Genomic DNA, 26,284 nt, shown 5'->3' with positions numbered 1-26,284 from the left:
TTCACCAAGCTTTATTGGTAGAGAAGCAGTTGGAGAAAGGAAAGCCAATTGATTCGTGTGTAGCTTCGGATCTCACGTATGGCTGGTGTTACTTAGAACAGCTTGTTTCCTCCATGCAGTGGACAGAATTCATCCAGACTTGCCCAGTGCCATGTGGTCCTGTCCTTATTTACAAGGCCAGTGCTGCAACAGCAGCATTGATAGTATCTGTTACAGGATTATGAATATTCACAGGACTCTCAGGAATATTCATTGTGGTTTTGATACCAGTTATTCATTACTTTTAGGAATTGATTCATCTGGAAGAAAGATTAGGAAATGTCAATCGTGGAGCCTCCCAGGGAACAATTGAAAGATGCACATATCCACATAAATATAAAAAGGTGAGAATTTAGTTCACAAAACTAGACTGGTATGAAAATGCATGAAATGGAATGTTATCAACCCTTGAATCTGAGATGCCCATGGTGAAAGAGTTGCTGAAATGTATACTCTGAAACTGAAGTATCTTCACATAATCCCTAGTCTTCCTTTTCAGATAGGAAGCCATAGATTTCTTAAGTGTTCTCCAAAATATTTTTGTGCATTTTATAATATGCTTACTATATTTACATGTGTATATTGTTTCTTCTAGTTAGAAAAGAATCCTACAAGGGGACATCTAGGAAGCTTTGTTCACCACCTTTTATTTGTGTACAATCTCTCAGCTCTTTCTCTGGTTCAGGTGATATGGTATCGCTATGTAACCCAGGCTAGCCTTATATTTGAGCTTCTGCCTTGGCCTCCAGTGGTAGCACTACAGGTCTGGCTGGCATGCCGAGCTTCCATCTTCTTTTCAGTATCTTGTGCAAAGTTCTATTATATTAATACTACAATTTTTATATTATTTTTTATCCTTTTATTTTTAAATTTATAGTTAATTTGTTAACAGTATTTCTCAAACTGTATAAGCCTTAGGCCCCATAAAACCTAGTCTCTTTGCTGATTACTAGCTTCTCCCTGTCTTTTTTCACCCAAACAGTGGATGGGCTGTATTGATTGCCTTGCAATGCAGATATTTCTGGGAAAATTATTCCTGATGAAGAGTTTTTGAGTTGGACTAATTTTTCTTTGCTATGTAACTTGTTTTTTCCTTTTAATTGTTGGATATTTTGTGTATTTACATTTTAAATGTTATCCCCTTTCCCACTTTCCCCTTCAGAACCCCTGTCTCCCATCCCCCTTCCCCCTGCTTCCATGAGTATGCTCCCTCTTTCACCCACCAATACTACAGTTTTTAAACTGTTTATGTCTAATGTGGCCGCACCTGTAATCCCAGCACTAGAGAGCCTAAAGCAAAAGGGCTGCATGGGTTTGAGGCCAGCTTGGGTTTACAGAATAAAACATGCAACAGCAATAAAAAAAAATGACAAGGGGGAAAAATCCACAGGTAAAATACATAGCCAGGCCTCTTCACTGATGTTTAGATCCTATTTCTCATAACTTTAACCTTCTTCACTCTGTGTAGTGTTATGTGGAAATTCCAAATTTGACATGTGAAATCAGCTGTTCACAGTGAATAGATAATGTTTAGTGTTGTATGAGATGCAGTGAATGTGGAAGTTACTGTTGGTATTCTTCATGTTTTCTAAGAGTGTCAATAAGGCATTGCCACTAACTTCGTCCTGTCTAAATATTGTAGTTGGAATTAATTTATAAAGATGTTTGAAATAGTCATTAGAAGAACAATTTACTTAGCTGTGTTGAAAGTAATTTTACAGAGTATCATCATCATGAATTAGCAGTAATAGGGTTTAACCTAGAGAACTTGCTGCAGTATGACTTTGCTCATGCTGATTTTCAGGAGTCAATAATTAATTGGTAGTCACTTCTTTCATCTGTTAATTTATGTTGTGTAGGAAATAAGTTGCATATGAATGTGTGGTCTTGTTTTGTTCTTTGTTTTGTTTTAAATAAACAGACTTTACTCAGTTGTTCAATAATGTCATCTCTGCTAATAAGGTAACAACTGATTGGTTCTCACAGAGGAAACTGCACTGCAAACAAGATGGGGAAGAAGGGACTGAGGAAGACACAGAGGAAAAATGTACTATCTGTTTGTCTATTTTAGAGGAAGGTGAAGATGTGAGGTAACTTGAGATTTCTTACTTAAAGTCCACTCTTTTAAACAGAAAGGATTGGATTATGGCTCAGTGGCAAAGTGCTTGCCTGGTTGCATACAGCTCTGGCACCTCTATGCCACAGATATGTGATTGATTCACAAATAGATCAATAGGTCTTAAAGGGGCACGTATTTAAAAGTAAACTGGAAATTAAATAAAGACTATTGCTGATGTACCACTGCAGCTCTGTAAGCAATAGAATGAGAGGGTCAGAGTCTCCATGTAGGCAGCAGAAACATGGCGGAGAACGCTCCTCTGCCCTGCGCTGCTGCAGAGTCTGGGCAATAGTGCAGGAGAGAGAGTTTGAGAGGATTTTCATACCTGGATTATAAGTGGTCGAGATCACCGCTGTGCACTTTATTGACAGCACTTTTTTCTCTCTGTTTTCTGAGACAGGTCTCACTGTACAGCCCTGGCTGGCCTCAGGCTCAGAGAGATCCATTTTCCTCTGCCTTTCTAATTGCTGGGATTATAGGCATGTGCCTCTATGTCCAGCATAGCCATACTTTTCTTTGTGATTTAGCAATTTTCTTGTCTTAACCTAGTATTATTTGAAAGTGTTTTCTTTGTATAATTGCTAAGATGATTATTTTGTTGCCATCTTGACTTTAAAATAATATAACAGAGCTGTACATAGTAATTTTGTGTGCATATACATTTGTACATCGTGTACATGTAAGTGTCCAAGTAGGCCAGAAGAGAGCATTGGATCCTCTGGAATTGGGTGCTGGGAATCTAATTGTGGCTCTCTGGAAGAGCTGCTGGCATTCTCTACTGTTGAACCATCTCTGCAATGCCTATGATCTTTTTTTTTTTTTTTTTTTTTAAGTCTTTTCAGTAATACCATGGAGTATTAAGTCAGTCTCTTTATGGTGTTACAGGGAGTGTCCAAGAAGGAAGAGAGCATTTGTAGGTATTGTTTGTGAGAAATGTTGGGCTATTGGGATATTCTGAAGTGAACGTCTCCCATTAGCCCATCAATAAAGCAGCAGCATTATCTAAGTGGGTCTCCCGGATTGTCCTATGAAAGCAGTATTCCTTTCCTCAGGAAAGCCGAACTTATCTAAAAAGTGTGAGGATTGAAGTAATGTTATGTATTATGATGTTTTTTAGTTCCTGCGCTGTAGCTATTGCTGCAGCAATCTCTACAGCTTTTGGGAGGCAGGAAAATGTCTTTGTATTTCAAAGAGTCTTCACAGGAATCATAATGATTTGATAGTCAAAAGCTATTGCGGCATCATACAACAGGGTATTTTCATCTCCAGTACATTGGCCGCTCATGTACAAGACGAAACTAAGTAATTTTGTTTGACCTGACACTTCTCAGGAGTTTATATAGTTTACTTCCATAAGCATGCCAGTTATTTATCTTGGTAGCTCATACATTATATTGTCCAAAATGCCAGTTTTACAATGAGTAATTTTTCTTAGAGAAGGTGTGTGCATACATTGAAGCACCATAGTACACGTGCTGAGGTCAGAGGACAACCTTGGTTTCCACCTTCTGCCTCCTTTGAAACAGTGTCTCTGTTTTTGTTCACTGTTGTATGCACCAGGCTAGCTAGCTATTCAGCTTCTGGGGAGTTTGTCTCCATCCCACATCCTTTAGGGAGCATCCTGGAGTACAGGTGTGACATGCCACTGCATGCTGTGAGGTTCTGAGGTCAGGTTGTCAGGTTTGCCCAGCATTTACTTTGCCCACTGAGCCATTCCACCAGTCTCTGTAACAGAAAACATGTATAACTTCATAGCATTGATTTACAAATCAATACTCCATAAAATTTTCAGGAAATTAATTTTTGTTTTTTGTTTTTTTCAACAATAGACGCCTTCCGTGTATGCACCTTTTCCACCAAGTGTGTGTTGATCAGTGGCTGATCACCAATAAGAAGTGCCCCATATGCAGAGTGGACATTGAGGCCCAGCTGCCAAGTGAAAGTTGACATTGTGTTTCAGAACTCTTGCTGTCCCTCTCATTCCCATCCTTCCTGGTACTGCAGTCAACCAAAGATGGCATGACTTACCTGCGCAGATCTGGAAGCCTTGAACTTGGAGTGCTGACTCTGCTACATGGTACAGCTACCGCTAGACCTACAACTTATGTACACAGTTGATCTTGATGTATTTATAAAAGCTTTTGTGGTTTTTTTTTTTCTAGATTTGACATTACTTCCTGTATCATTTTACTGTATTTTTGCATGATTCCTTGTATTGCATTTCTTTGCACATATTATGGGCTTGTGACCCTAAACTTGCAGGCAAGATTAGCTGCTTTAGTAAGTAGTATTTTGTGGTCCTTTTGGGTTTTTTTTTTTTTTTTTTTTTTTGGTCGGTTTGTTTTTGTTTTGTTTTATTTTTTACATAGTACTTTGAAAATTATGAATTTTTTTATCCATTACTAACCTTTAATTTAATCAATCATGTACTTTAGTTTAATGTATAAAGATCCTCTAGGAAATGATAATATTGTGTATTAAGACATTCCTTCATTAAATTAGGACAAAATGGCTGCTGTATATTTACAATATGGAGTTCTGAGTTAAGTACTGCCCTTAATACTGGGAACAGAATGTAACCCTGTCAATCAGATGCAGGTGGTACTCATACGACCAGAGTGATCAATAGGAATTTTCTTGGTGTATCCTTTCTTCCAGCACAGTGCAAGATAGAGTTGCTGTTGATGCCGTATGTTTAGACTGCTGTTCTGACCCTATTTATCTTTCTCCGCCATTTGGAACTTTATTCCCTAACCCAGGTTTTGCTGCTGTGAAACAGCATTGATGAACACTAAATATTAATTTGAGATAGCTGGATTGTATATACTTGCAGATTTAAAAACATAGGGAAATTGAAAAAGACATGTAGAATTTTGTTAGGTCTTCTGCTAAGCACGAATAAGATATCTGCTTACATTAATTTTATAAAGTCATAAAGTCAGAATTTAGGATTCAGTCATTGGCAGGTATCTATGCATTCGTAGAACTTCTAAGGGTCCCAGGATCACTTTTAAGGGATTTTTTTATAGTTTAAATAAAGTCAGCTGAATCTACATGTCTCTTGTTTTATTTCTCTCTAAACTTGAAAACAATAAATCTGCAGATACTGTGAGGCACAGATTATATTGTCAAGCTACTGTTGCTATGGTTATAGACTCCCACTTCAGACATTACCAAGAGTCGATCACTGACTTAAAAAATTTTAATTTCTATAGTTAAGATTTACAACATAATATAGAGTGAAAGTTAACATACTAACATTTCTCCTTTGGAGGAAGTTTTAATCCACTTCAGGATGCATATTATCAAGATACTTTCATATACAGAATAGCCTAATTTTATTTGTTTAAATATGCTTAATATGCCCAAGATTGCAAATGCATCCAGTCAGTAATACCACTGTCTGTATGTGGAAGACATGTTCCCATGGATCATATGTGAAGATGTCAATAAGCTTGCATTAAGCCACCTGCTTTGTAAGTGGATTGATTAATAAATAACTTATATTTCTATTGTCTTTGTGTTTCATAATTAGTGTTTATACAATGGGTTACATTGGAGTTGAAATGGTATCCACCTGATTGGTGTTTGTATATTCTGGTGCTTGTGTTCATTCAGGTTTGCCTTTTATATTAGTAAATGTCATGGTGCAGTAACTTCATTATCAACATTCATCTACAGAGTATACATGCACCTGGAGGGTGGGTATAGTTAAAAGTATGCTTGTGAGCTAGCATGAAGCCTGATATTAAGACATTTCTAAAGTACAGGGGTCCTGAGATCCCTGTCTGACACTGCAAAAAGAGGGCAAAAGTCTCTTTGATTACTAGTCTACCTTATAGAAGTCAGGAAAGAGGAGATGGGTAGTGTCTGTTGTCTCACTGTGGAAAAGCCCAAAAGCAGACTGTGATGCTTATAGGACTGCCAATAGAGAGCCCGAGTCTGTGCAAGAGGTTGAGAATAAGGTGAAAATGAGGGATGTGTATGGAGAGATGAAGAGGGGAGCTTGTGAGTTCAGTTCCCAGCACCTGTATCAGATAGTTTCCAAGCTCCAGAAGGATCCTGACACCTCTGGCCTCTATGGGAACCTGCACTTACGTGTACATAACCCTCCACTCCTGCCCCCAAGACACACACATACATAATGTTTTAAAAAGGTTAAAGTGGAGAGAGTTCTATGCTATTGCAACCTGCTGGTGTTTTTTTCAGAACATAGGAATTCCCTCACATACGGTTTAGATACCTAACTCCTTGACCTGTTTTATAATTGATACTGCTTTATATATGTTTGTTTTACTATTTTATTTTTGTGAGACAGCCTCTCACAGTGTAAGCCCTGGCTTGGAATTCATTATGTCGACTAGGCTGGCCTCAATTTCAGAAGAGATGCATCTGCCCTCTGCCTCTTAAGTGCTAGAGTTTCCTACTACACCACCCACAGACATACACAGTGCTAAAGGAAAATCTTAAAAAGAGAATGTAAGTTATTGCTTTAATTCCTAAAAGTTTGGTCGTTGGATGCAAAGGCAGTATCTTGAGGTGCTGCTAACATTTCTGCTGCACCTTCGTCTAAGCAGCTGGTCACCAAAAGGGAAAAAAACAGTCTTGTGCATTCTAAGAGCTTCTGTTTTCTTTTGTCCTACAGTCATGAGGGATTCTGGTCCATGTGTTTTGCTTCTCCCCTTACAATCACGGCAGCAGTGTGTCTAGATACTGCTTAACGCTATGCTGGTCAGTTACTGCTGGAGAGGGGCAGTCGATGCCCTCTGCTCTAATGCTGCATTTTTGAGTGTGTGTGTGTGTGTGTGTGTGTGTGTGTGTGTGTGTGTGTGTGTGTTGGATGTGTGCATATAGACTCTGTAAGTCACCATTGTGCAGCCTTCTTCATTGCTTCCTGTTTGCCAGGACCGTGTTATTTTGTCTGCCTAGTGTTTTAAAAGTAGGTTTCTTGCTCTGGACAGCCTGTCTTTTGTAGGTAAGCATTCTCTGACTGGAGTTAGAACTCTTCAAGATTCCCAGTTGTATTTGATTCATGCTTCTATACTGTATAAACATACCCTTCAAGACTCTCTCAAATGGTAAAACATCAGGAAATGGTAAATGCACTCGGTTTTTCTATTGAAAGCATACACCACCACAGCATTGAGAGTTCAGATTTTTAAAGTGATTACATGCCCCAACCACTATAGTATGTTTGTTAGCCAAATTGTGGCCCCATGAGAAGACAAAAACATTATCCAGCAACAAAAGACTTACTGTAGGTTATCAGTGTTATGTGACAACCACCACAAAACTTGGTTTCAAGTACTTTTATTTGCTCACAGATGCTCAATTTGACCATTTGTTAATGGAATCTGGCCCATCTTTCACTGTGGTCTTCCTGTAGCTGCATTCTTCTTAGGAGTGCTGCTGGAATTGTCTGCCCAGCATGCCTGACTTAGACGTCTGATGTTTTTAATTTGCATGGTGAGAGCACCTGATGGGCCACTGGTCTTTTCACGGTTATCTTTTTAGCAAGGGATCCTGGAACTGCCAGGCCACCTTAAAGACTACCAAGGTTAGCTAAGATGATCGAGCAGGGTAGAAGGCCCCAAACTGATACAATTTGGCCATTTTTAATCCAGCACAGGGTTAGCTATGTAGCTCAGATGGTAGAGTCCCTCAGGAAGCCCTGGGCTCTAATAGTGGAGTAAACTAGTTGTAGAGTATGCTTGTAATCCCACTCAGTAGGTAGAGGTCATCCTCAACTCTCATAGAAAGTTGTAAACCAGCCTACTACGCATGAGACCCTGCTGTAAAGTTCACCCCAGTAACCTAAAGTACAGCCCATGGTTTTGTTAAAGTGCCTCATTTCATTTAGAGATGAGGTCTGTGCTGCCAAACTGGTGCTGAAATCCCGAGCTTACGGGATTCTTCTACCTTAGGCTCCCACATAGCTGGAATTACAGGAATGTGCCATAGTACCAACTACTGAGCGCATTTTCTTCCCCAATCCAAAGCAGAGCTTCCCAGAAAGAAGGCTATTTGTGGCATCTGTGATAGCAAGAATGATGAACAAAGGGTCAGCAGACTCAACACTTTCATTTCCTTGAGCAGGTATTTGAGAGAAAGAACTTAGTGGAATATAAATAGCTATTTCTGCTCGACTCCCCATGTCCTTGTGTAATTTAGATTGAGGGGTAATTCTGTCTTTCGGGTGGGAGGGTTGGACATTCCTGGTTCTTCCTCCTGATTCAGACTGAAAATGCCAGGTTTGGGTGAGGGTGAAGGGGGAGCAATTATTTCCCAATAGAAGACACTTGGACTATAACAATGAGGACCGATGGGGAAGCCTGATGTGAGTCAAGTTTCATATGGAGCCTGATCCCAAGTCGAAGTGTTGCTGGCACTGGGTCATTTTCTGTGTTTTTGAGCTCTCCTTTTCATGACTTTGTGCACATATATCATACCACTAAGCAATGGATCCCCACCGTAGCATTCTTTTTCTGTCTTGATCATTGCCGTCTTTCCCCCAGGGTAATATTCTGTTCTTTTGTCTCATCTCTCACTGTTCACAACTTGGGATACTTTTTTTTTTTTTTTTTTTTTTTTTTTTGAGATCCTGTGCACAGCACCCCGTCATTTGACATAGTTTCTGAGTTCGGCTGTATTGTGCTGGGACTCACACAAAACCCGTCTAGCTTGAGGTATAACTCTGCTGGGCATCTGTTTCAGGAAGACCACAAATAGCATACGTTCGATTCTCAATCATCTTGAAGCCCTGGACGACATGGAGACTATGGTCATTTGCCAGACCGTTCCAGTTCAAACTCCCAGGTAGACGTTCCCGGAAGAGGAAGTAAGGTCAGAAGTAGCATTTCCAGGACGTTCTCTAGAGACCACTTCTACCCAACCCAGAACAAACTTCTAAAGACATGTCCGTAGGTGAAGGGTTTCTCCTCCCCAAATTAGGAGAGTCTTTTCCAGTAGGAGAAAACTTAATTTGTTTAATCGCAGGGACTCGGGTTTGAAAATAAGATTGTAGGCAAGGAAACAACAAAGCCGGGCAGCCTCGCTGGTTGCTATGACAAGCAAATACGAGCCAGCCAATCAACGTGCAGAAAGGCCTTCCAGACTAGCCAATGGGGTGCGCGCGCCCTGCGTGCGTCCACCCAATGGTGCGTGAGCAGCGCGGTATTTGAATCGCGGACCGGGCAGTGGACGCGGAGCGGCGGGTCCCTGAGACTCCCAACGGCGTCGCGGAATCGCAGTGGCTGTGCCTCGTCCGCACTTGCCAGGGCGGCCCTCATGGCGCTGCTCCGACGCCCGACGGTGAGTGCGCCCGGGCTACGGTGCTCTGCCCTGCTGGGTGGCCCGAGAGGCTGCAGGCGAGGCCCTGGCAGAGCCAGAGCGGTCCTGAGGCCCGGCCTGGGGTCTCCATTCCTGTCGCCGCCCAGTTCAGTTTCTCTGCTTTTCACAGTTTTCAGTTTGCTTTGTGTGAGCTTCGCATTCGCGTCTCCATACTGCCTTCCTGGCCAAGTTTATTAAAGTATGGGCTTGTCCTCTTAAAAAACAAAACAGAAGTAAAAGGAAAACAAAAACCACCCAAGTGTAATAGGAAAAATTCTTGGATCCTAGGATTGCAGACAGTGGGGCAGAAGCCAAATTAATTATCTTTTTGAGACTGATAGGGTTACTGACTTTTAGGCTTTAGTTGTACTCGGGTAACTTTACCTTAGTTGAGAACAACAGGGTCCTGACACAGCTGGCTGCCGTTGTCCCAGCTATTTAAAAGCTGCCAATTTAAGGTTACTCCTCATTACCAGGCTCTAACTCATAAGAATTTGAACTTCCAAACACGTTTCGAATTTAGCAGTGGGGTGTTAGCAATAAAGACTGAACAGCTTAGCTTTGGGGATCAGACTCCTTCCTAAACAATGATACAGCCAGGGTTCATGTCTTGTAGATCTAACTGCCACTAACAAGTGATTTTTGTCTAATTGGCTCTTTCAAATTATTTAGTAGTTAAAGTTTCTATAAGGATGGGTACATTTTTATCTGGTCTGTCCTAACAGGTCGTCTTCAAAACAAACAAAAAAGCCCTCAACGTTTGAGAGGTTTTTTGGTTGTTGTTTTTAAACTAGGGAACCCCCTAGCTCTCAGGAAGTTAAGTATTTTATTTTTCCTCATGAAATATTTGTTACTGTACTACACAGTAAACTTTGGACTCTGAATAGCAAGTCTTGTTTCTTAACTGTATTCCAGATAAAGGCAATTAAGATCAAGTAACACTATTTTTTTTTTCCTTTTTCGTGCAAGTCAGACTCTCCCAATCCGTGAGAAGTAAAATTCTTTTACCCATTCTATTGTCACTGAAAATATCCTTAATTTGAGTCTGTGCCATGAAATAAATGTGTTTCTGAAGGTCTCTAGGTACTATTTCTTATTCTTTGGTTGGCATTATAATCCCAGCTTGTATGAAGTCTGAAACATGGAGTTTTAAACAGCTGGATTATCATTAGCTATTGGTATCAAAGTCTTTATCATGACAAATATACTATGAATGGAAGTTTCTAACTGTCTTAACCTACAAAGATCAAGTAATAGCAGACACAGGTTACTTATAAGAAGTAATCATTTAGGTGGGAGACTTGGCTCTCTCTCTCTTTTAAAGATTTGTTTATTATATCTAAGTACACTGTAGCTGTCATCAGACACACCAGGAGAGGGCATCAGATCTCATTACAGATGGTTGTGAGCCACCAGGTTGCTGGGATTTGAACTCAGGACCTCTGGAAGAGCAGTTGGTGCTCTTTCTTAACCACTGAGCCATCGCTCCAGTTCAACTTTGGTGTCTCTTAAGAACTTGAATATGCAAAACAATGTATTTGCAATTTGTTTCCTGGTGAGGCAGGTGGGTGGCTTGCCTGATTAAGAATGATATTTCAAATAGCATTCTTAGATTTTCTAAAATGTACCTTTTCTCTTAAAAATAATTACATTTAAAAACCAAAACCCAACTCTGCAAGTTTGAGGCCGGCCCTTGTCTACAGAGCAAGTTTTGGGACAGCCAGGGCTACAGAGAAACCCTGTCTCAAAACAAAACAAGCTTTTATTTGAAGTGCATAAAGTACACCTTGTGTGAGCAGTACATTCATGGGCTAGAAGATTACGTAGGATCCCCTGGAACTGGAACTACAGATATTGTAAGCTGCTGTGTGGATGCTGGAGATTGAGCCCCAGTCCACAGCAGGAGAAGCCTTCTCCAGTCCCACCTTCCTCTTTTTAAAGAGATTCGGCAAATTCACCTTTTTCAGACTAGTTCTGAAGTTGGGCACCTGACATTATGTAGGTAGGTTTTTTTTTTTTTTTTTTTTTTTGTTCTGTATCTAATGGCTTTTTCTTTGTTGTTTTTGGTTGTGGTTTTTGTTTGTTTTAAGGTGTCCAGTGATTTGAAGAATATTGACACAGGAGTTAATCCTAAAGCTAAGAGCCATGTGACTATCCGGCGGGCAGTTTTGGAAGAAATTGGAAATAAAGTTAGAACCAGAACCACTCAAGTGGCTAAGAAACCTCAGAACACCAAAGTACCAGTTCAGCCCACCAAAGCAATAAATGTCATCAAACAGCCGAAACCCACAGCTTCTGTGAAACCAGTGCAGATGGAGACGCTGGCCCCAAAGGTAGGGGCCCTGGACTTATCGCATGCATTTAAACCCTTTAATGTGAATTTTATGTGGATGGGTATGTTGCCTGCTCATATATGTCTGGGTACTGTGCTTGAGTCTGGTGCCCTAGTTGGGGCGGGGAAAGGCATCAGACGCCCTGTAACTGAAGTTACAGGTTGTTGTAAGCTGACATGTGAATGCTGGGCACCAACCTGCTCCTCTGTGAGAACACTTTTCTTTTTTAAAGATTTTATGAGTACACTGTAGCTGTCTTCAGACACTCCAGAAGAGGGCATCGGATCCCATTACAGATGGTTGTGAGCCACCGTGTGGTTGCTGGGAATTGAACTCAGGACCACTGGAAGAACAGCCAGTGCTCTTAACCACCGAGCCTTCTTTTCAGCTCCCACTGTGGTGATGATTCAGTTCTACATCTATTAATGGTGATTTCTGTGACTGAGTAGCTCAGCTGGGGTTAGAGTCCTTAGCTAAGGAGGGACTTGGTGGCTTACCAGTTTTCTATAGGTTCAAGTGTATGCATGTTTTTCTTTTCTCTTACAACTTTATTTTAAAAAGAGAGATACATGTGCAGATTTTTAAAGGCATTTTGGCATAACACTATATGAATATATTTTGTCAGTACTTAATTCTTTTAGAGGTTTCATAGCATGCATTGAAATCTTACTAGTTACCATAAGCAATAAAATACATGTAGAACAGAACATAACATGGAAACAGTCAGAGTTTTCTTGGTGTGTATAGATTAAACATAATGATTTTTGAATACCAAAATTTGCCACCAGGCTATATTCTTAGCTCTTGGATTATTAATGATTTAAGGTCCTAGTGTACTACACTCTGAGAAGGTGTTATACACTTATTTTTTTTCCTAAGAAGGACTGAGGCTTTCACTCTTTGGCCTTTGTTTTTCTTGAGCTTCATATGGCCTGTGAGTTGTTTCTGGGGTGTTCAGAGCTTTCTGGGGCTAGTATTCAATTATCAGTGACTGCATATGATGTCTGTTCTTTTATGACTGGGTTACCACACTCAGGATGATATTCTCTAGATGCATCCATTTTCCTAGGAATTTCATAAAGTCATTGTTTCTAATAGCTGAGTAGTACTCCATTGTGTAAATGTACCACAATTTTTGTATCCATTCATCTACTGAAGGACATCTGGGTTCTTTTCAGCTTCTGGCTATTACAAATAGGGCTGCTATGAATATTGTGGTGCATGTGTCCTTATTGTATGTTGGAGCATCTCTGGGGTATATGCCCAGAAGTAGAATAACTGGGTCTTTATGTAGTACTATGTCCAATTTTCTGAGGAACCGCCAGACTGATTTCCAGAGTGGTTGTACCAGCTTACAACCCCACCAACAGTGGAGAAGTGTTCCTCTTTCTCCGCATCTTTACCAGCATCTGCTGTCATCTGAACTTTGATCTTAGCCATTCTGACTGGTATGAGGTGGAATCTCAGGGTTGTTTTGATTTGCATTTCCCTGATGACTAATGATGTCGAGCACTTCCTTAGATGCTTCTCAGCCATTCGATATTCCTCAGAGAATTTTTTGTTTAGCTCTGTACCCTAGTATACATGCTTTTATACATAATTACTATGAGATAGACATTTCTGGGTGCCAAAATATAGTAATAAGCACCCTCAATCTCTGAGTCCGTGTGTGTGTGTGTGTGTGTGTGTGTGTAAACATTTGGAGGTAAAGAGGACAACTTTCCAGAGTTGCTTTTCTCCTTCCTCCATGTGAGTCCCAGAGTTAAGGTGGTAGCAGCAAGTGTCTTATTCACAGAACCATCTCACAGGGCCATCCACCCCCCACCCCCACCCCCGGCACCCTTTCAGGGTCCCATACACATAACTTAAAAAGCAATCATTAAAATACTACCTGTATGTAATGGGTCTTGTGACTTTAGATGCTACCAGGGATTAAGGTGTAGTTACTCTAGCTCAGACACATTGGTTTCAGAATCATTGTAGCACAGGGACCATTAAGTCTTCGGTGTAGGTAGAAGAGCCTCACCTGGCAGGAGTGCCCCCTTCCTGCCTAGCACTGACCGTGTCCTATTTGTAGTCTCTGCTGCCACTGTACAGACAGTCCCTGGAATTGTGTGCACACCAGTGGATCATAGGAATTCTAGGACCTTCCCTAGAAAGCTGTCGATACATATGTCCATGGAGGCAGATGTTCCCAGAATCCTAGCTGTGCAAACCTTGCTGTGTGGACAAGGCAGCAGATTCTCAAGTGGCTGAGACTTAATCAGGCATTCACAATAGCTATGCACAGCATTTTGGGGGAAAGCCAGTAGCTTTTCCCTTCCTGGGTTATAGAGCCTTGGTAAACACTGAATACTTCGAGGGAAGAAGGACATTTGCTCAGCACTGGGCAAACAGGTAGGGCCCAAGCAGAGCAGGAAGCTAGGGGTCTGGTTGGGAAGTTCAGTTCACTCACACAGCAGTACAGAAACAGCATGTGGTAGCATCCCAAAACTGGAGGGTCAGTTCAAGATCATGGAGTTCTAGATCAACCTGGACTAGTCAAGACCCTGGACAGAGGGCAAGGGAGAGCGCGCATAAGAGCTAGCTAATGTGAGACAATAAGCACAGTACACTCAGTTTTTAAACAACATAAAACAGGAGGTAGATGAAGTAATAGCGCTAAGCCTCTTTGTTGCTGCCTCTGGGTAGCAAGTGCTGTGTTCCTAAAGCTAGTCACAGTAAAGGCTTGAGCCACTGCTGCATGCCATGAGTGACCAAGTACTTGTTCTCTGTGACAAATTCATCTGTGGGGAGTCAGAACAGTTCTTCCTGGAGCCCCTCCCTGATGCACTTTCCTACCCTAATATTGTGAATTGCTGAGCATGGTGGTCTGGCCCATAGTCCCAGCACCGAGGTTGAGGCAGGAGGATTGGAAGGGCCAGGACAGCCTGTGCTACCCAGCAGGCCCTGTGCAGAGAAAGAATACTGAAGAAGTCAGCACAGCTACTGTCAAAGCCTGAGCTGTATAGAGCTCAGTGCCTTACTCACCCACCCAGCCCTCACATCCTCAGCTTCTGGTTGGACTTTCCAGTTGTCCCTGACAACTAGTAAGTTTCTTCCTTAGTCTAGTGTGAAGGTTTTAATTTGCATACTACCAACCTTAATTTTTTTTGTTTTTTTTTTGAGATAGGGTTTCTCTGTGTAGCTGGCCTAGAATTTACTTGGTAGACCAAGCTGGTGTAGAACTCAGAGATCCACCTGCTTCTCCTTCCCGGTACCCCACCATGCCTGGCTCAAGATTGCTTTTAATAATTCATTTCTAAAGGCATATGTTGAGTTGCTAATCTTAACTAATGATGGTTAAGCTTTGTGTTTATGATTTTTAACTGATAAATAAAAATGACACTCTGAAGGAGTCATGTAACCTTTTGAAATACACATACACACTCTGTAACATGCAAATGAAGGTTGAGCATTCTCTCTTTCCCAATAGCTTTGGAGAGGTGCACAGCATGTTGTGATATTGCTAAGACAGAGGGACAGTGACTCAGGAACAGCAGAGGTTGTATTCAGGAAAGAGCCTGTAGCTGGGTCTCTGGTAAGAAACAGAACCCTTCAGCTTCCATGCTGGGGTAGTTGCAGGGCAGAAAGGGGCTGGACTTCTTCCTTTTTGCTGCAGTTGGCCATCGCCAAAGTGCTGAGTCAGCAGGGGAGTGAGGTCAGTGCTGGGTTGGCGCTGGGGGGAAGCAAGCTATAAAAGCAAGTGGCTTCAGGGCTTGGAGCCTAAGGACTTTAGTGTCAGGAACGGTTAGTGCTCGGCTAAAGTGGAGAAGCTTTCCAATGTGGCATGGCCTTGCCCAGCCTCATGGTTGCCCTGCTATGGGACAGTGTGCCTCTGTCGGCTCTCACCCTGCCCATCTCTGCTGTCAGCTTCCGGCTCACAGGAGTGAGGCGATGCAGCCCCTGCCATCCTCTTCTTACACTCTTACCAATACAGTTTTGAGACCGCCCACACTGTGTAGCGTAAGCTGGCCTTGAACTTTCTATGTGCCCAGGCTCATCTTAGCCTCGATCATCGTGGCACCTCACCCCGTTCACACAGTTAACCTCTGCAGCAGACACTGCACAGAGGAGAGAGTGCAGTGCGCCCACGGTACTTAGGGCAGGACACAGCATCTCCTTCATTCTAGCTCTCTGAGGTTTGTGAATTCTGAGTAGACAGCAGGCATACCTGTGTACCTTCCGTGGCATATCCCTTTAAGAAGCAGACATGTATTGTACAGCCTCCCCTTTCTCTCGACCCCCTCATTTCTACCATAAGACTAGAAAGTATTGATTGTCAACCTAACTTTACATAATTAAAATTGCCGGTGTGGTTTTGTTTTACTTTTTTGTTATTTCTGAATCATGTTGTCACTCTAGCCCAGGTTAACCTAGAGTGATGCACCTCGGGCTGGAATCTATTCTTCTACCTTAGCCTCCCCAGTGCCGAGACTGCAGGCCTGAGCCAGCGCACCCAGCTTCTAAACCTACTGTGTTGCACGAACTGTGCTCGGGCTTTGTGATTTACCCCTCAGTGTGTATTCTGTATGGCCTAGAAATCCTGTTTGGCACTTTGAAACGGTCCACTTACTCTTCTGCAAATAATGGCTTATTTATACGTCACTATAAAACTTATTTGAGCTACACAACTTTTTAATTTGTGTGAGTTTTATAAGTAACCATCCTCTCAGCATAAGTACATAAAATACAGTGCCATATCCTTGCTCAGTCTGTATCCACCTGCTGTGTTCACAGACTGGAATCTGCCCTTCTGCTCCCTGCCTGCCAGGGTCTTACTTGAGGAGGAAATAGTGGGGTAGATGGGTGATTGCAGGAGAGGCTGCAGCCAGGGAGCCGTGTTCGTGTTCTTCTGCCTCAGTGGTTACTCACATTCATTGCTGAATACCTACTGTGTGAGAACTAACATAAATGTGAACAAAGCTAGCTGACTAAATACACAGAAGCTTACCAGGAGACAGAAAACAAGCCATATGCCATATAAACACTGTAGGGTGCCTGGAATAGGCTCTCCAGTGGTGTGGTAATTCAAGTCTTCCACTTACCGGTACAGAATCCTCCGCCTGCCCCTGAGGATGTCTCCATGAAGGAAGAGAGCCTCTGCCAAGCTTTCTCTGATGCTTTGCTCTGTAAGATTGAGGACATAGATAACGAGGACAGGGAGAATCCTCAGCTCTGCAGTGACTACGTGAAGGACATCTACCAGTATCTCAGGCAGCTCGAGGTGGGTGGTCCACAAGCATGCAGTGTGGACTTCAGCAGGGATGTGGGGGGCGGAAAGATGCCGGCTTGTTAAACTTTTGAATTCCACCGACAGGTTTTGCAGTCCATCAGTCCACACTTCTTAGATGGGAGAGATATAAATGGGCGTATGCGTGCCATCCTGGTGGACTGGCTGGTCCAAGTCCACTCCAAGTTCAGGCTTCTGCAGGAAACTCTGTACATGTGCGTTGCCATCATGGACCGGTTCCTACAGGTGAGTGCAACCTCCGGAGTGGGGTCCCAGCAGTCCTGTGAGCATGGCTGAGATGCTACAGTGGGAGGTAAGAAAGTGTCAGGCCTCTGATGTCACTGACCAAACTCTAAGCTCCTGTCAGCTCAGGAGCAAGGGTTCTGGGACACACATGCACAGTGGCCTTTCCTCAGTTGCTTGAGACCACTTTTTTTTTTTTTTTTAATTTGATTTATTTGTACATAGATAATGGAAGTATCTTGGGGATAGACTGAATCTAAATCCTGAGGTCACTGTGAGGTCGTGCATATATACTATATGCTACTAGCCTAAAGGTAGTTTTAGGCACTAATTTTAGTATGCTTTGACTAGAGCTTGTCACATAAGGACAGGCAATGAATTTTTCACACAGATGTCATGTCAACATTCACAACATTTTGGATTTTGAGTTTTGGGTTACAAATGAGTGTTCAGTGGGTCCTGCCTAGCTGCAGTCGTTGATTAGGGGAAAGATACCATTGCATGGCATGGAAGTCAGCCAGAGTCGCTGAGGGTACAGCCCTGCCTACACCATTTCAGCGACTGATGCGCTTCACTGTCAGTGGGTCTCACCTCTGCTGTGTGCATTTCAGGGACTGACCTCAGGTCATCGCTTGGCAGCAGGCACTGTTAGCCACTGAGGTTCTCTCTGCCCCTCACCTCTTATTTTAAGTAATGTCCATTTACTTGGTGTGTGCACAAGTGGAGGTAAGGGAACAGCTCTGGAGTGTCGGTTCCCTCCTTCCACCGAGTGACTGCAGAGCTTTTGCTGCTGAGCTGTCTCACCAGCCCTGATTTGGGAGGCTTAAAACGCACACTTAAACACTGTAGTGCATCCCAACCCTGAAGCACTGATGAATCTGGTTTCTCTGCTTTAGTTGATGGGCTGCACTTTACTTCTCACTTCTGCAGTGATCTTTGTACAGACACACTGAGGTCAGGCAGGTCAAGACCTGTGGACACTTGGGACCATTGCCTAAAGCTCTAGTGTCGGGTCATCTGTCATCTGTCCTGTAAATGAGCCAATGACAGTGTGTGTTGGAATCTTACCACTGCCCAGAACAGTTACTGCAGTGACTGTTCTGTGCTCTGTGATGACTCTTTGCAAATTCAGATCTCCTGTGTCCTGCAATGGCCTGGCTTCTTTACACTGTCCACCCTGAGTGTCAGTTGAATCTGAGTCGATGGTGACTGGATGTTTGTTTTCATTAGGCTCAGCCAGTCTGCCCGAAGAAGCTGCAGCTGGTTGGGATCACAGCCCTGCTCTTGGCTTCCAAATATGAGGAGATGTTTTCTCCAAACATCGAAGACTTTGTTTATATCACAGATAATGCTTACACCAGTTCCCAAATTCGAGAAATGGAGACTCTGATTTTGAAAGAGTTGAAATTTGAGTTGGGCCGGCCTTTGCCACTCCACTTCTTAAGACGAGCCTCAAAAGCTGGGGAGGTGAGTGTAAGGAAAAGATGACAGGGCACCAATGAAAGGAAAAGTCACAGGGCACCAATGTTGTGAAAGGATAACGATCCGAGTCACGGCACCAATGTTAGGGGAAGGATGAAGAGAGTGGGGGGCATATGGCCCATGGAGGTGCGGCGAGGCCTGAGGGCAAGGGAGATGCCTCTGAGGGGTCCATGTTGGGAATCCCTTCCCTGAGGGACCAGCCACACAACAGTATAGTACGGAATAGAGTTTATTCAGGTCATGGGAGAGTTAAGAGGGTGGTAGAGGCAGAGAGAGAGAAGTAGAGGAGTAGAGGCTGGCCATGAGCACGTGGGAGAGAGGGGGGAAGGGAAATGGGAGAGCAAGGCTGCAAGAGCACAAGGGCAGGAGAGGCCAAGAGAGAGAGGAGGGGTCAAGCAGCTCCTTTATAGTGTCAGGTCACTGGGGCGGAGCATACCTGGCCACTGCTGGGTAATTGAGGGGTGGGGTATACCTGGCTGTTGCTAGGTAACTGAGGGGTGGGGTTTACAGAATCCCAACAGTGAGTGCCACCATCTCTGTGGGAAAGTTGACCTGTGCTCAGTCTCAGCCCAAACTATAAGGCGGTGGATCTCAACCTATGGGTTGCAACCCCTCCAGGGTCAAACAACTCTTTCACAGGGGCTGCATATTAGATATCCTACGTATCAGATATTTACAGTCCATAACACTGGTGAAATCACAGTTACGAAGTGGCAAAAAAATGCTTTTCTGGTTGGGGGTCACCAAAGCATGAGGGGCTGTATTAAATCAGCACTAGGAAGGCTTGAGACCCACCGCTCTAAGAAAAAGCTTCTTTTGAGGGGTTTGATACTTAATTCACAGGGTTCTTGAGACAGGTGGGAGTTAGGCGTGTCAAGTTCAAAATGACAGTGTGCTGCGTTCTCCTAGGTGGATGTTGAACAACACACTTTAGCCAAGTATCTGATGGAGCTGACACTTGTCGACTATGACATGGTGCATTACCATCCTTCTCAGGTTGCAGCCGCTGCTTCCTGCCTGTCTCAGAAGGTGCTGGGCCAAGGAAAATGGGTGAGTGGGAGAAAGAAGGCTGCATTGGGAGCCCTTTTGCTTGCAAGACACATACTTTACCAAGCAATCCCCCAGCCCACACAGCCACTTCTCTGCTAGGCCTTTCTGTGAGGTTGTGAGGCAGGTTCCACTCTGAGAAGAGGGATGGTACTCGGGTGAGTGAGTGTGTGTGTGTGTGTGTGTGTGTGTGTGTGTGTGTGTGTGTTTCCACTTGGCCTCTTTTTCCAGCAAGAGGTGAAATATGCTTGTTGCTTGGTACCCTCCAGACCTGTGCAACAGCTTTCAAACATGCCAGAGCACTTGGTCTGCTAGAGCTGAGGGTCAGAGCCTTACTGTATGTGCTGGGGAGGTGGTTAGGCAGGACCTAACCTTGTGGGTTTTTACAAAGTAAGAATTTTCCGACTGATATATAAATTTTTTAGGGGTATTGGAGATTAAACTGAGGCCCTCACACATGCCAGGCTGTATCTCCACCTATCTGGTATTACTTTGATACAGGGCTTTTCTAAGAAGCTCTGTTTGGCCTTGACCAGTTGCTGGGACGTAGGCCTGGACCACCAGCCCGGCTCCTTCACAGCTCTGACACGGGAGGTGTGCTTTGTGCTCTTCTGAAGGGAAGGAAGCATTCTTTGGCTCTGGTGTCTTCTGTTCTAGAATGTAAAGCAGCAGTATTACACAGGCTATGCGGAGAGTGAAGTGCAGGAAGTCATGCAGCACATGGCCAAGAACGTTGTGAAAGTCAATGAAAACCTCACCAAGTTCATCGTAAGTGTTGGGGTCCTGATCCTGGGAGAGCGTGAGGTTCTGGGCTGTGTGTACAAGTGTTCTTCTAGCAAGCATTGCTGTCATAGCAGAGGCTCTAAAGAGTGAGATTTACTCATTGATTCACCTTGACTAGCTAAGGTCAGTGTGTGGTCAGCCCATGGTTTCTCACACTCACTGATTTGTATGTCACACACTTGACCAGCATCCTGAGTGGACACCCAGCAAGCCAGGAAGGCTGTTTCCCATGGGTCTGGGAGGAGAAGGCCTCCTCTAGTGCCTCAAATTCAGCAGCTGTTACTTAGCCTTTTGAAAGGTTCTTAGTGACCCAACATGGAGAAGGAACTGTGGGGGGAAATGGGGCTATGTTATGCCTGTGGGACACAACTGTCAGAAAATCCCTAAGGGTCCAGTGACAAAGGACAAAGTACATGTGTCCTCACTGCATGATCTGCCTGCACACTGGTAGTTCTGGTGAGAGCTCGAACTGTGGAAGCACAGTAACTGGGATCTGGAAAGCTGCTCACTTTTCTTGCCATTTAAAAAAACATATGTGTATAGGTGTTTTGCCTATCACATATCACATACATGCCAGGTACCTGTAGAGGTCAGAAGAGTGTGTCTCATCCCATAGGGCTGAAGTTATAGGTAGTTGTAGGCCACTGGATGTGGGTGCTGAGAATCGAATCCAAGTCCTCTGGTAAAGCCACCAGTGTCTCCATCTCTCCTGCCCCTTGTTTCTAGTTTGTGTTGCTCTTTCCAATGACAGAGAGTCTTCACGGCTCTGAGAGTTCCTAAGAGAGCCTGTTCCTCAGAAGTTAAAACTATTTCCCCTACTGTCAATGTGACCAGCAGGGTTGGAGACAGCCTGGTGCAGGGTGTTATGAGGGAGAGACTCAGGATTTTGCATCATCAAACGATCTAGAGATGGCAGTCACAGTGGGGTAGACTAGGTATGCTGGGAGGTCCTGGAGTGTACTTAACCACAGCTGGCTTCTACAGGCTGTCAAGAACAAGTATGCCAGCAGCAGACTCCTGAAGATCAGCACGATCCCTCAGCTGAACTCCAAAACCATCAAAGACCTGGCCTCCCCTCTGGTGGGCAGGCCCTAGGCAGCTGGGCTTCCATCCTGCGCTTCTCGGATTTTGTATATATTCTAGCTTACATCACAAAGCCTTTTCTCAGACTAATTTTCTAATTGTGTATTGATGAAAAATAAAGCTATTGATTTTCTTAAGGTAGCCCGTGTATATGTGTGTAGTCTATACTGAAGAAATGTAGAGTGGCCTACCATAACCACGCTCTGTATTGAAAAATAAAGCCATTGATTTTCCTAAGGTAGCCCGTGTATATTTATTTGTATAGTCTACTCTGAAGAAATGTAGAGTGGCCTACTGTACCAATGCTTTGGCTTTTGAATGGGTCTAAGTGGCCAAACAGCTTTATATTCAGATGAATCTTAGCTAGTGATCTATATGTTCCTTTTAGTCTTTAAACTTTATAAGGGCATAGGTGAGTGTTGGCATCAAGACAAAGCCCATAGAAGAAATGGCTGCTTTTACCAAAGCCTAACTCAAGACCGTCCCTGGCTAGACTTGCAGTGACTGACCACTTGGACACCTGTATCCACATCATCTGCTAGTACTCCTTATTCTTTAGGCTCTGCTAACAAGAGGTGGGTCAATTCTTGCATGTAAATATCTCAAAGGATTTTGGGGCCATACCTCCTGACAAAGGTTTTGAGTGTATGAGGTTCTAATTCTGAGAAGGCAGCTGAGTTCAGACTTCTTGGTCAGGACTCTACTTTGATTCTTTAGTCTATGTGCACATCCAGCCTATCAGCAGGGAGCGCCTGGTACTATCTAGTCTGTCCTAGGGAAAGGCTGGAACCAAGTAGTAACCACTGCTCAGTCTCCTGCATCTCCTGTTTTCTCCTTTAGTCTTCCTTAGGGCCACACTGCCACTTTTCCTGGCCATAGGGACTCAGGACCAGGTCCCACAAAGGGGAAAGAATAGAGAGAAATCGACTTGGGGGATGACAAACAGGAAGGGCCAGCATCTCCAGCCTCCCTCCCAGTCAAGTGAGTCCTGTCTCTGGCTGTTACTGGCATCTGGGAAGTTTATAGTGAGTCCTCTCATTTTCTCCATGGATTGATTTACAGTCCTGGGAAAGGAATGCAGGCCTCATGGGTGCAAAGCACCAACCCCTCAACCAGCACAGACCACAGGGAACTGCAGGCTCTCCTGCAAGGCCAGGGGCACCTGAGATGGAGAAGTATGTGTGGGTGGGGGAAGGGGGCATTTCCAGGGTCAGAGGTCATCTGCCCACAGTTCGGCTAAAGGATACCTTGTTCCTACTACCCAACCCTTCCCTTGCCTTCACATAACAGTGATGACAATTGGAGACAGAATACCTCTCGAGAGAACAAGGACAGACTTCCAGTAGCTCTGTAGGTTCCAGACAAACAGCTAAAGCCCTTTAGGGCTTCCAGAGTGGAGCCAGGACTGATCCTCTTAGACACCTCCATTTGAACTTCAGGTACTTCCTATCAAACTCCCAGCAAGCTTGGAATCACGTCTTTCCTGCATCTGAAAACTTAAGATTACCGAATGGCTCAGGAAACAAAGTTGAGCAAGTCTTTGAGCCTTCGCTTCCTCTAAACAACCAAACTCCAGGTGCCTACACTTGGCCAATCCTGGCCCTAGAGCCAGGTGTCATCCCCAACCACTTTTCCCAGGCCCACTGAATGGAGGTCTGCTCTCTTCCCCCTTCCTCCCTAGGAAGATGGTCAGGTCCTTGGGGATCGGGTTTGCCTTTTCTCTTGGCTTAGGAGAGGCAGCCTAAGTCTCCCCACCCTGGTTCTCAGGGGAAAAATCTTCCAGCTGTAAAGCCTCAAAGCACCCCAACCTCCTCCCAATGGAGGTGAGGGCTACCTGAGGTGTCCTCTCAGGTGGAAGGGACCCTCAGAGTACCAGTTGGGTCACAACCACTTCCCAGGCCTTCAAGATTTTCGATCAGGCGGCTGACTTTGAGTAGAGACCTCAAATTCTGGACAAGAGATCTGGAAGAAATGTAACAGGGTTGCTGGTGGCTCCTGGGATTTGCTGAACCAATTTCCCAGCACAGACAGAAGGAAGGAATGCTGGGAAGGCAAGACCAAGCAGCAGAGAAAGGGGGATGCAAAAGCTTTACCCTGAGTGGCAGCTCTGCTCCTCCCTCATTGGTCCTATTTAGATACCTGCCCCTCACCAACCACCAACGCCTTCCTGCGACTTCTCACACGGCCACTCACACAATCTAAAATGAGTGGACATCCATGAATAGTCACTGTTCATCACTGCGTAGAGACAGGTGGCTCACTAGGGTGAGTCCCACCATCACAGGGACTCTCATGGGTGACACTAGAATAAGCAGCCAAGTTGGGATGACCACTGAATGCAAACATGCAAGCAGCTCTGGACAGACACCCTGTTGTGGTAAAACTGTGATGGGTTTTCCTGGTGTGCTGTTTTAGCCACAAATGGGTTACACACTTCTGTTGTGTCTTAAATTCTCTTTATTGGTGACGATAGAACACCAGGCCTGGCATGTCCAGCAAGGGAGCTCTACCACTGAACTACACCCCTCTCCCTTTAAGATGCCCTCCTCCCTCAGGGGCACAATATGTTCCAACCACTGATGTAAAGCAAAAACTATAAACTGTCTCATTGTTTACGAATGAACTCTTGCCTGCAAGTACCTGTGTACCTTGTATGTGCCTGGTGCCCTTGAAGGTTGGAGAGGGCATTGGAGTTACAGTTGTGAGCTGCCATTAAGGTGCAGGGAATCAAATGTCCTCTAGAAGAACTGTGAGTCTCTTAACTTCATAGTCTCTTCCAGAGACTACTTCCTAACAGCTTAATGTGAGAAGACTATTAAATATTCTAAGTTTTTCAGACTTCACCAGTGCTTTGAGCTCCACAGTAACATTTAACTGTGTGCTAGTTTGAAGGAACATGGCCTCCGCGGGCTCCCAGGGAGTAGCATTATTGAAAGGATTAGGAAGAGAGGCCCTGTTAAAGTAGGTGTGGCCTTATCAGAGGAAGTATGTCAGTGGGGGTTGGCCTTTGAGGTTTCAGAAACTTGAGCTAGACCCAGCAATTCACTCTCTTCCTGTTGGTTCAGAGATGCTTGTGTGCCACCATGCCTCCCACCATGTAGAGCGTGGGCTAAACCTCTGACCCTGTAAGCTAGAGCCAGTTAAATGCTGTGGTTATGGTGTCACTTCACAGCAGTAGAAACTCTAAGACGATACTGCCTCAACGGAGTGTATGTGAAAGCCGTCTCTACCTGACAGCCAACCCCACAGTCTGGTCTCCTGTGATCACGATGCTGAATCGGACAGGAACAAGATGACCTGCTTCCAGTAATGGCTGACCTCTCCCCTTTCTTGAGAAGGTCAAGGCTACCAGATGAGGATTTCTGGAAGTCTTACACATTTTTTGTGGCATTAAACACCTTTATGGTTTGAAATCCTATCACTGAGTTTTATAAATAGCCCCTGTGTTAGCGGAAGCTTGTTCCCATGGCAGCCTTGGACCAGCTTCCTTCAGAATGAACAGTAAAGAAGTGCAACCAAGGAACAGAATTTTGTTAGCATCAAAAGTCTGCAACTTCTCAAGGATGCTTGAGCACAGCTTCCCTTCAAGAGATGACAGATTGTGTTTGCACATGCATTCATATTCATGTGGAATCCAGAGGACAACCCTGGCTGTCACGAGAGGGTGGCTTGTGTATGCACATGTGTATGCATGCATGTATGTGCATGTAAAAACATGCATGTATGCACATGTGAAAACTGGAGGACAACCTTTGGTGTCATGAAAGGACAGAATTTTGTGAGCACATCCCAAAAATGGTTTATAATGTCCTTATGCATTAGTCAGGGTCTGGAGAGGAACAGAACTGGTGTGTGTGTGTGTGTGTGTGTGTGTGTGTGTGTGTGTGTGTGTGTGTCTTACTGGAGTGGCTTACAGGTTTTGATACAGCTAGCCCAACAATGGCTGTCAACCAATACAGAGTCCCAGAATCCAGTGGCTCAGTCCATGAAGCTGGTCTTCAGTATATTCCAGAATCCAGAAGTAGGTTCTGAAGCCAGTAAAGGAGTGAACTTGCCAGTGAAGAGCGAGAGCACGCAGGCAGGGAGAGAGGGAGAGAGAGCTCTTCTATGTCCTTCATACGACTGCCAGCAGAAGTTACAACCCAGATTAAAGATAGGTCTTCCTATATAAAATTATTTCATTAAAAAACAAACAAACAAACCTCACAGATGTACCACGCCACTTGGATTTTACCTAATTCCAGAAGCAGTCACATTGACAACCAACAACATAATACATTGCTACGTTTTTCTTAAACATTAAATGCCCTGACTCGGGAGCTTCTGGGGTGTCATGAAGGACTTCTTATACCAAATAGTCGGCATACCAAAGCTGAAGTAAAATATATGTGGTAAAAATCAAAACCATGCTATCATAAAAACCCTGACATCCCCAAATTAGAGGATTGGACATTTTGACCTCATTATGAAGGAGCAGCCTCTCACACGTGGTGGCCTCGGTTTGGCCTAGCTAGTGGACTGAACGTTTGGTGCCGGTCTTATCCATGCAGACGA

The 26,284-nt window shown here is 44.0% G+C and overlaps 2 protein-coding genes across 6 annotated transcripts in view; both read left to right on the top strand.

Moving 5' to 3' along the window:
* The window catches only part of RNF111 (ring finger protein 111), a 62,148-nt gene extending 56,937 nt beyond the window's left edge, over positions 1-5,211 (top strand). For 3 of the 5 annotated variants that reach the window (XM_080934079.1, XM_080934077.1, XM_080934076.1), the window contains exons 12-14: positions 288-383; positions 2,002-2,129; positions 3,988-5,211. In XM_080934079.1, coding sequence (XP_080790205.1) covers positions 288-383; positions 2,002-2,129; positions 3,988-4,105 — 342 coding nt within the window. In that variant the 3' untranslated portion in view covers positions 4,106-5,211. The remainder of the gene's footprint in view (positions 1-287; positions 384-2,001; positions 2,130-3,987) is intronic. The other 2 variants (XM_080934080.1, XM_080934078.1) reach the window with 1 other exon arrangement.
* A 4,136-nt stretch (positions 5,212-9,347) lies between these two features.
* CCNB2 (cyclin B2) lies at positions 9,348-21,742 on the top strand (the record flags this gene model as incomplete). Its single annotated transcript, XM_080933989.1, has 8 exons — positions 9,348-9,469; positions 11,578-11,820; positions 16,916-17,086; positions 17,180-17,338; positions 18,566-18,802; positions 19,727-19,867; positions 20,522-20,632; positions 21,632-21,742. The coding sequence occupies exons 1-8, from the start codon at positions 9,446-9,448 to the stop codon at positions 21,740-21,742; spliced, it is 1,197 nt and encodes a 398-aa protein (XP_080790115.1). The 5' UTR covers positions 9,348-9,445.
* Between the last annotated feature and the right edge of the window lie 4,542 nt (positions 21,743-26,284).

This window comes from Micromys minutus (genome assembly GCF_963924665.1).
Source record: "Micromys minutus genome assembly, chromosome: 21".
Lineage (NCBI taxonomy): Eukaryota > Metazoa > Chordata > Mammalia > Rodentia > Muridae > Micromys > Micromys minutus.
This window is presented reverse-complemented; position numbering and strand designations above follow the sequence as displayed.